Consider the following 10,573-nt stretch of genomic DNA (forward strand, 5'->3'; position numbering starts at 1 on the left):
TGATGCATCACAGGAATCTGGGTCTTGTCTTAAATCGTGCTGTTCTCAGATGGGGTAACAAAACACTGGTGACGGTGGACTAGACAAAAGAAGTGTGCACGGTAGTCAGGATCACAATATTTTGTTAAATAATAAAAAAAATCTTTATTCACAAAACAGACATACATGATAAAAACATTTAAAAACCAAAAAGACTTGTATACAACCATGGGTGTATCCATGTAAGGCCGCGGTCACACTTGTGAGTGTGATGTGAGAAGCTCGCGCATCAATGCCCGACACTGCCGCCTGCACTCGGAGCGGAGTGTGCATAGAAATACACGTAGCCGCACACTCCGGTCCCGAATGCTGGCGGCAGTGCCGGGTATTGATGTGAGAGCTTCTCGCATCACACTCGCAAGTGTGACCACGGCCTAAGGAAAAAAATACCCCTCCTCCAATGTGGACCTAAGAAAATGTATATTAATGTGAAAAGCCTGGAAAGAGATGACAATGGACTAATCCAATAAAGGAAATACCGTGTGATGTTCCCAAGCATAAAGAAATAGCAAAATTATCAAAACATGACCTTATTAGTAGTACACATGTAGATCCAATAAATCCAAATGCACTAGAAAAGAATCCAGGGTGAAAAGTCAAAAAATGACTAACACACAATAATACAAACTGGGACCTGTACACAGCAGCTGTGATATGGTTGTCCACCATTACCCCTGAGGAAGCCACATCTGGTGGCGATACGCGTGCGGTCACGGCTGCTATATAAAAGTCTTTTTGGCTTTTTAAATGTTTTTATCATGTATGTCTTTATCTGTTTTAAGACTAAAGATTTTTCGACTATTTAGCAAAATATTGTGATCCTGACTACCATGCACACTTCTTTTGTCTAGGCCTTGTTCACACCAAGTGTGTAGTCGGCGATCCTATTATAATAGTAGTGCCCTCAGTTTTTCTCACTATAAAAACTGGTGACAGAGTAGATTTAAAAGAAAACAAAGTGTAAAAAGGTCAAAAGTAAGTCAAAGTCTGCAATGGTCATATCGCGTGACACCTGAGTCCAGAAATCCAGCAGGGTTGGATTTTTGGTGACAGCTGTGTTGCTGTTGCATTACTTTGCATGGCCACATTGACAATCATTAGATGTAGTGCAGCGGTGCAACATTGCTAGGGCCTTGTGCCACCAATGGTTCCATGGCACAAGCCTAATTCATGCATTATGAGAAGGAATATAAATGAAATGGCATAATGAAGATTTCTAAAAAAAAATTAAAAAAAATTAAGAATTGTAAGTTTTGGAGAAAAACAAGTACTAAAACAATCTTTACGTGTCGATAGTATGCACTCAGAGCTAGTCATGTTCACAATTTGCAGGCATGCCTAGCCCAAGTTTTAGTATGGTCATATAAACCTAGCCTTACAAACTTTGCCGTCACAATGAGCTTACTGACGGATTCTCAGTTAACTCATTCTGCAGTATGCACTCAGAGCTAGTCATGGTCACAATTTGCAGGCATGCCTAGCCCAAGTTTTAGTATGGTCATATAAACCTAGCCTTACAAACTTTCCCGTCAAAGTGAGCTTACTGACGGATTCTCAGTTAACTCATTCTGCATTCAGCAATAGACAGTGCAAGGCAGAGGCTGTAAAAGGCAAACAGTGCCCATTTTTTTTTTTTTTTTAAAAACTGTTTTGTAGCCACAAATATTATTTGAGTAAAAAAACCAACAAAAGTATCCACTGTATATTTTTGAACTTGTTTTTTAAAAAAATGTCTTACAAGGACCAATGCACATTGTCTTATCTTCCAGACTTTAGTGATTGATCGAGTTGGACGTCGTGTGCTGGTGATGGGAGGGTACAGCTTGATGTCTGTGTGGGCAGTAGTTTTTATGGTGGCCTTATCTCAGCAGGTACAACCATTTTTCGATTTTTTAAACAATCGGTGATTATGATGAGAAGAAGTATAGTGGAAAGCTATTAGATTTTTTTTTTACAATTATTCTCATACCTAAGAACCAGAAATCAATTTTCAAATTAATTCTGTTTTTGCCTTTAAGTGTAAGATAGCCAATCACAAATATCCCTGTGCCTGAAACATTACAGACTAGGATTTATTCTCTTAAGCTGTGTTATTGGAAAATATGGTGCCTCATTATATAATACTCTATCCAAGCATAGTCCAGAGTTCTGACATCCATTACATTATATTATGGTGCACATCAGGGTAAAATGAGCTGTATAGACTACCAAGTCGTGCTGTGCTAGCCTCACGTTTAAGCCACTTGTGCAAAAATACAGCAGAGTTTGCTAATGGTACACGACTAAGAAAACTCTATCGTGTCATTCATACTGCCAATCACCCAACAAATCAGCGTTTCTCTTGGTTGTGATCTTTTGGCTTGCTGAAAAATGATCATTTCTCGGCAGCACATGTGTAAAAATGTGCTGCCGAGAACGATGGCAGCCTATGCGCACAGATCCAGGTATTACTGATTGTTCTGTGCATATCAAAAGCGGTCGGCCTGGCTGAAGTATACTGATATTCATTGAAACTGAATATTTAACCTCATTCAGCCTAAACAAAGGTTTCCTGTTTACTAGGAACACATTATATGGATGCCGTATCTCAGCATGGTCTGTATTTTTGCCTATATCCTGAGCTTTGGAATTGGTCCAGGTAAGCATAGTACTACTGAACTTACATAATATGGAAGACAAATGTCCTACCGGGCACATATTTAGGCATAGAACCCATACGTCTCCTTTACGTATTGTAGTTTGTGTCAATGATGGAATATTCCCATAGAGTTTCATTGCTGTTATATATTTTCTTTTTCTTGATAAACTAACAGCTGGAGTTACTGGGTTAATGCCGGCTGAGATATTTGACCAGATGGCCCGTCCTGCTGCGTACATGATCTGTGGCTCCATCATGTGGCTAACACTCTTTGTGGTGGGCTTAGCCTTTCCTTTTATTGTGGTGAGTGCAAACTGTTCACTTCTTCTAATTGAAATGAGTTTTACTTCTAAACAAACAAAAGGTAAATTAGACATTGTGCCAAAAAATCGGGTGAGAATGGAAGACTTTACATTCAGTACAAAAGTTGTATTGTAACCTAAATACAGTAGGTCAGGTGATTTGTGCATACTGATACAAAAAATTGGGGAAACAACGCAAATATCAAAATTTAGGCAGTCTCAACCCTCCAGCGATATGTCTGATTGTTTACTCGTCAGACATGTTACTAGAATCCAGTTGGTGCTCCTCGATCCACACATCAGCCTTCAATCTCAGGAAGCATCAGTGGGTAAAGTAGCATGGTAGGGGTAGACGGGAGAGGGCATAGTAAGGGTAATTTAGTGGGGAGACTGTATCCATGTCATCCATCTCAGGGGAACCAGAGCCTCCATCACTAGAGAAGGGCGAACCTGAACAGTAAAGTTCATCATCCATACCAAACACCTACTGTTCAGGCATGGACACCGAACACAATCTTCTCCAGTAAGTCCGTGTTACTGTTCGGGTTTGGCTGCCCGAACACTGGATGTTTGTCGCGCTGTCATGTGCATGACAATGCGGCAAACACTGCTTCTGATCAGCGGTAAAATCCACTACGGTCAGAGAGACGCGGTTCCCACAATGTCAAATGACAGCGTGAGAGCTCAGCTGTGATTGGAGGTATAACGTTTACCTCCGGTCACTGGTGTCGCCCGATGGAACTACTGCTTCCATCAGCCGACACCTGCTGCCTCTAATAACAGCGAGAGCAGGAGCCGCTGATGGGAGTGTTCATCAGCCTGTGCACGCGCTACAACCTGAATACTTGTAACCAAAATGCTTGTAGTAAAATCCCATCTCTGTCTTTCTATCTAGACAATTTATAGATACTTTTTCTACAGTAACACAGCGCCTACTAAAGCTGGAGTCACACATAGCGACTCACCAGCGATCCCGACAACGATATCAACGTGTAAGGATCGCTGGTGAGTTGCTATGTGATTGCTGGTGAGCTGTCACACACAGCTTCACCAGCGATCAGCACAGCGACGCCGAGCACGCGGCGTCGCTGTGCTCGTTAGTTACCAGCGCGCTGATGCAAGGAGCTGGTAACAAACGTACACATCGGGTATCCAAGGGACGCACGTCCCTTGAATACCCGATGTGTACGTTAGTTACCAGCAGATTGCTGGTCTCCCGCCTGTCACACGCAGCGATGCGTGCTGGCCAGCGGGAGACCAGCGACAAAAGAAATGTCCAGCGGTTTCCTACAGCGATCAGCGATACCGGCAGGGGGGCCGGTCGCTGATCGCTGTCACACACAGCGATCTCGCTTGTGAGATCACTGTTGTATCACAAAACTTGTGACTCAGCAGCGATCTCGCCATCGAGATCGCTATGTGTGACGGGGCACTAAGAATGAAGCAAGTGTGAACAGATGCAAACTGCCGTGACTATATTATATGCAAATGAGCCAGGGACATAACTACCATGGTCGCAGCAGACTATATGGAGCACTATAGGATGCATGATACTATATGGAGGACTATGGGGGGCGCATTATACTATATGGAAGACTATGGGGGTGCATTATACTACTATGGATGACTATGGGCTGTACATTATACTACATGGATGACTATGGGCTGTGCAGTATATTAAAATGAGGACTATGGGATGCATTATACTATTTGGAGGACATTATACTTATGCTATGAGGCCCCATAACAGCTATGTCACCCCTGGTGAGTATAATAGTTTATTTTTTCTACACATTAAAGAACAACGGCAGAATGGGAGAAATCTACAAGGATGGGGGGATATGTATCAGGATATGGCCCATGATAAGGGACATATACCAGGATGGGTTATATGTATACCAGGACGGGGCCAGGTTGAGAAACATTCATACCAGGATGAACGACATATATACCAGGATGGGATGGGAACATATATCATTAGCCCACTTTCTGAGTCTTCTGCAGTGTGTGATATGATACCGGCCTTTTCTTTTTAACACCGGAGGGTACATTCTTCATAAATCAAATCAGAGAGAGTTTAAAGTTTCAGACAATTGGACTTGCAGTCGATCCTCTGTGGATTGATCCACTCACTTCTACTAAGGGTTGCTTCACATATTGCACATGCATTTTTCCTACAAATTAAAATGTTTTCACTTGTTTGGCCTGTGTACAGAAACCATATAGAACTATCCTTTGATATTACCTTAGGTTTTCATTTCAGGTCTTCACAGCAAATTATTACAATATACTCAATGTTTTTCTTCTGTTTCAGCAAGGACTTCGCCATTTTTGCTTTATGCCATTTCTGGTGGTCTGCGTCAGCACCACTTTATATATTGGATTCTTCCTCCCAGAGACCAAAGGAAAAAGTGTTTTAGAAATCACTGAAGAATTTACGGCTCGGAGAGCTAGACCACGTAGAGAAGAAAATGGCTGGCTTGGACCTCAGGAGATCAAATCCACCAGTCTGTGAAAGAAGGAATACTATGCATTGTCATGGATGCACAGAAATTCTGTCCTTCTCACTTTACATGCAGCAAAGTTGGATTCTTCAGTTCAGAGCAGGAATTCAAATGACAAATATAAAATTCCTTTATGAGATGTCTTCCCATTTCTGCCTGCTCTTGGACTTTGCTAAAAAGTACATCTGTCCACTCCTTAAGAAAATTACCTCAGTAATGTTTCTACATTAAAAAGCTGCTAAAAAAATCAGCTGCATGTATAATACTTGAATACAGAACCTGCCAGTAATTGTTCACCACGTGTGTAGGTTTGGTGTATGAGTCAGGAAAGCCGCATGTCTCTCCAGTCTCCTGACGCAGGCCAATAAAGTGACCATACACTGTACCTACTCCCCCATGTCTGATGCTGCTGCCAGACACCAATGACCTTAATCTAATGTGCATGGGGGGCTGTAGACTGCTTTTTCTTTAGCTACATTTACACTAAGGCCACACTCACACGTTCAGTATTTGGTCAGTATTTTACCTCAGTGTTTATAAGCCAAAACCAGGAGTGGGACAATCAGAGGAAAATTATAATAGAAACACGTCACCACTTCTGGATTTATCACCCACTCCTAATTTTGGCTTACAAATACTGAGGTAAAATACTGACCAAATACTGATAGTGTGAACGTGGCCTGAAAAATAATCATGAACAAACCTTCTTAAGAACGCTATTTCACTATAGTCTTTCCATGTAAGCAGGCTGCTGGCCACCCAATAAACCCTCGTTCATCAGATAAAATTATTATTTATTATTTATTTATATAGCACCATTGATTCCATGGTGCTGTACATGAGAAGGGGGTTACATACAAATTACAGATATCACTTACAGTAAACAAACTAACAATGACAGACTGATACAGAGTGGAGAGAGGACCCTGCCCTTTCGGGCTTACATGCTACAGGATGGTGGGGAAGGAGACAGTAGGTTGGTGGGTTGCAGCAGTTCCGGTGTTGGTTGAGGTGATATCACCGGTAGTGGTGAGAGAGAAGGAGGTAGCGGGGTCATTGCAGGCTGTAGGCTTTCTTGAAGAGGTGGGTTTTCAGGTTCTGTCTGAAGGATCCAAATGTGGTTGATAGTCGGACTTGTTGGGGCAAAGAATTCCAGAGAATAGGGACTATTCGGGAGAAGTCTTGGAGGCGGTTGGGTGAGGAGCGAATAAGTGTGTAGGAGAGAAGGAGGTCTTGGGAGGACCGGAGATTACTTGAGGGAAGGTATCGGGAGATTAGTTGAAAGACATATGGGGGAGACAGGTTATAGATGGCCTTGTAGGTCAGAATTAGTCATTTGAACTGGATACCCTGAGGGAATGGGAGCCAGTGAAGAGATTTGCAGAGGGGAGAAGCGGAGGAGTAGCGAGGAGAGAGATGAATTAGTTGGGCGGCAGAGTTAGGGATGGACTGGAGAGGTGCGAGGGTGTTAGCAGGGAGACCACAGAAAAGGATGTTGCAGTAGTCGAGGCGGGAAATGATGAGGGCATGCACAAGCATTTTAGTAGATTGAGGGTTGAGGAAAGGACGGATTCTGGAAATATTTTTGAGCTGGAGGTGACAGGAGGTTGAAAGAGCTTGGATGTGCGGTTTGAAGGACAGGGCAGAGTCAAAGGTTACTCCGAGGCAGCGGACTTCTGGTACTGGGGAAAGTGTGATGTCATTAATTGTTGTAGCTAGGTCGGGTAAAGAAGATCTGTGAGATGGAGGAAAGATGATGAGTTCAGATTTGTCTACATTGAGTTTGAGGAAGCGAGAGGAGAAGAAGGAGGATATGGCTGATAGACACTCTGGGATTCTGGACAACAGAGAGGTGACGTCTGGGCCAGAGAGGTAGATCTGAGTGTCATCGGCATAAAGGTGGTAGTGGAATCCGTGGGACTTTATGAGTTGCCCCAGACCAAGTGTATAGATTGAGAAGAGTAGGGGTCCTAAGACAGAGCCTTGAGGGACTCCATCAGAGAGGGTGGGATGAGGAGGTGGTGTGGGAGTGGGAGACGCTGAATGTGTGGTTGGAAAGGTATGAGGAGATCCAGAATAGGGCAAGGCCTTTGATGCCGAAGGAGGAGAGGATCTGTAGTAGGAGGCAGTGGTCAACTGTGTCAAATGCAGCGGACAGGTCTAGAAGCAGGAGTATAGAGTAATGTCCATTTGATTTGGCTGTAAGTAGGTCGTTAGTAATTTTGGTCAGGGCTGTCTCAGTGGAGTGATGGGGGGGAAACCAGATTGTAGATTGTCAAAGAGCAAGTTAGATGATAGGTGGGAGGAAAGTTCAGCGTGGACATGCTGTTCTAGGAGTTTGGAAGCGAATGGAAGCAATGATATTGGGCGATAGCTGGACATGGCGGTTGGGTCGAAGGTTGGCTTTTTAAGGATAGGCGTGATTGTGGCATGCTTGAAAGCAGAAGGGAAGGTACTGGACGTTAGTGATAGGTTGAAGTGGTGGGTTAGGGATGGGATAAGTGTGGTGGTGAGGTTGGGGAGGAGGTGGGATGGGGTCAAGTGCACAGGTTGTGAGGTGCGATTTGGAAAAGAGGCGATTAAGCTCCCCTTCAGTGATGTTGGAGAGTGAGGTTATGGGGTTTGGGCATTGGTCTGCTATACAAAGGGGTTGTGGTGGTTGAGTGATGAAGACTTGCCTTGTTTGGTCAATCTTGTTTTTGAAGTGTGTAGCAAAGTCCTCGGCAGAGATGAGGGAGGTTGGAGGAGGCAGTGGTGGGCGGAGGAGGGAGTTAAAAGTTTTGAATAACTTTTGGGTTGTAAGATAGGGAAGATACGAGGGTTGTGAAGTAGGCCTGTTTAGCAGAGGTGAGGGCATATTTGAAATCGAGTGTTGCCTGTTTGAATGTGGTGAAGTCATCTTGTGAATTTGTTTTCTTCCAGCGCCGCTCTGCAATCCTGGACTCTTGCCGAAGCTTTTTAGTGGTGTTATTGTGCCAGGGTTGTCTGTTGATACGTCACATTCTGCCAAAATGATCTTTTGTGTAGGATCATTGTTCTGGGCATTGCATTTTCCTGTATAAACAGGGTTCATGAATTATGGCAGCCAATGGGCACTGAGCAATCTATTATAGATCGCTAATTGTGCATTGTTTGTTGCGGTTTGCCTGTGTAAACAGGCTATTAAACAACCGATGATCGGCAAAGGTTTATCGATCAGCAATCGCTTAGTGCCGCCTGTCAGTCCATATGAAAAAAAAACCTTATACAGTGGTGCCATCACGTAAAAACAGTATCTAGTGTAGGAATTGGGATAGTGGGCATCGCATGCACTGAATGGCTATACGATTGTATATGCTGGAGCCTTCACATAATGTGAACAAAGCCTTCCTGCTGATTCTCTGGAGATGAGAAATTGTTCCATCGTTGCTTTGTACCACTTTTTATGGAGTAGTTGACACACCACGCTATTTTTTTTTCTCCCAATGCAGCAGCGATATTGTTGTCCCTTGTGATATACATGGAGATGCTATATTAGAAAAATGCAGTAATTGTAAAGTATTTATGAATTGTTCTGCATCTATTTTTATGACAAGTATGTTATTATTTCTATGTCTCCTTTGCATGGTCAAATGTAATTCCACTATTGAATTAAGAAAAGCAATTGTTATGGAACAGTGAAAGATAAAAAGCCTGGGGTACTAAATTTTGTGTACTACTTACCATGACAATTTGGACCCCCCCCCCAACCCAATCTGAAGGACAAGATGTGTCTTATGGCACAATTTATTGAAATAATTAGCACTTTCTCTGAGGATGAACAACAGGGGGATTGTGAATGATAATGTGCTACTGAACATTTGTGTGGACAACAGGTCTCCTTTTTATCTGACACATTGGCCATTATGGCCTTGTCAAATATTCGGGGCTAAACAATTAAAACAATGAGAAAACTAGAACAGCATGTAGTAAATAGCAAACAGTTCCTTTGGATTATACGCAATGCAAATTCTGGATTTTTTTGTACAAATTATACTATGACTTGCTCTCTAGATAGATCAAAGTAGGTACTTACATGCAAGGTTTGCCAAAAAAGAGAACTATTCCATTGTTTTGCACTTTTAGTTTATTTAGTTTGCTGCATGGCCTCCTATATAAGGCTATAAACAATCCTACAAATGCAAATAAAATAATATTTTATCAAGAGTGTGTCTTTCCTGTTTATTTCTATACATATGTGGCATATTTGGACTTGTGTGTAACATACAACATGTTCACAAACGTTTTCTAGTAGCAATGGTACTTACAGTCAGTGTTTGCACCCTTTGCACCCTTTAAATTGTTCCAGAAAACAAAGTATTTCTCCCAGAAAATTATTACAATTGCACATGTTTTGTTTTACCCATGTTTGTTTCCTTTGTGTGTATTGTAACAACAACAAAAAAAAACAAAGAAAAAAATGCAAATTGGACATAATTTCACACAAAACACCAAAAATGGGCCGGACAAAATTGTTGGTACTCTCATATTAATATTTGGTGGCACGCCCTTTGGAATAAATAACTGCAATCAATCGCTCCCTATAACCATCAGCAAGCTTCTTACACCTCTCAGGTGTTATTTTGGTGTGGTGAGCATGCATACAGGTCAAGGATGTTGAAGTTTTTTTTCGTGGGAAAACCCCTTTAATGTGACCGGCTTCGCCAGCCTGTAGACACGTCACGCATCTGCCGCCGGGATAAGCCGAATGATTCACTGCTCCTGCATGGAATTTGCGCAGGCGCAGTGCGACGGTATTCCACTGGTGGTATCTGGCAAAAGGCTGTGTGAGTGACTGTATGACTGTGAGTGAGAGTGTGAGTGTGTGTGAGAGTGAGTGTGTGAGTTTGAGTGTGAATGGGAGTCTGAGTGTGTGAATGTGAGAGTGTGAGTGTGTGTGGTGCAACAGTGTTACAATGGTGGTAGTGCGCAATAGGTTGGTACCAGCAGCAGTTTCCATATTGATAGAACCATCACTTGGGTGTCCCAATATGACGGTCGGTGAACTTCTTCCGCTTGGAATTCTGGGATATGTTGACATCTGGACAGAACAGGTAATGAAAGCATTACAA

General features: G+C 42.7%; 1 protein-coding gene across 1 annotated transcript in view; it reads left to right on the plus strand.

Annotated features, from left to right (window-relative positions):
• LOC141069528 (solute carrier family 2, facilitated glucose transporter member 11-like) overlaps positions 1–9,668 on the plus strand; it is a 94,203-nt gene extending 84,535 nt beyond the window's left edge. The window contains exons 9-12 of the mRNA XM_073559168.1: positions 1,809–1,910; positions 2,602–2,677; positions 2,853–2,980; positions 5,294–9,668. Coding sequence (XP_073415269.1) covers positions 1,809–1,910; positions 2,602–2,677; positions 2,853–2,980; positions 5,294–5,494 — 507 coding nt within the window. The 3' untranslated portion in view covers positions 5,495–9,668. The remainder of the gene's footprint in view (positions 1–1,808; positions 1,911–2,601; positions 2,678–2,852; positions 2,981–5,293) is intronic.
• Positions 9,669–10,573: the final 905 nt, after the last annotated feature.

Source organism: Dendrobates tinctorius, unplaced genomic scaffold (genome assembly GCF_039654945.1).
Source record: "Dendrobates tinctorius isolate UK_male_01 unplaced genomic scaffold, ASM3965494v1 ptg000265l, whole genome shotgun sequence".
Classification (NCBI taxonomy): Eukaryota; Metazoa; Chordata; class Amphibia; order Anura; family Dendrobatidae; genus Dendrobates; species Dendrobates tinctorius.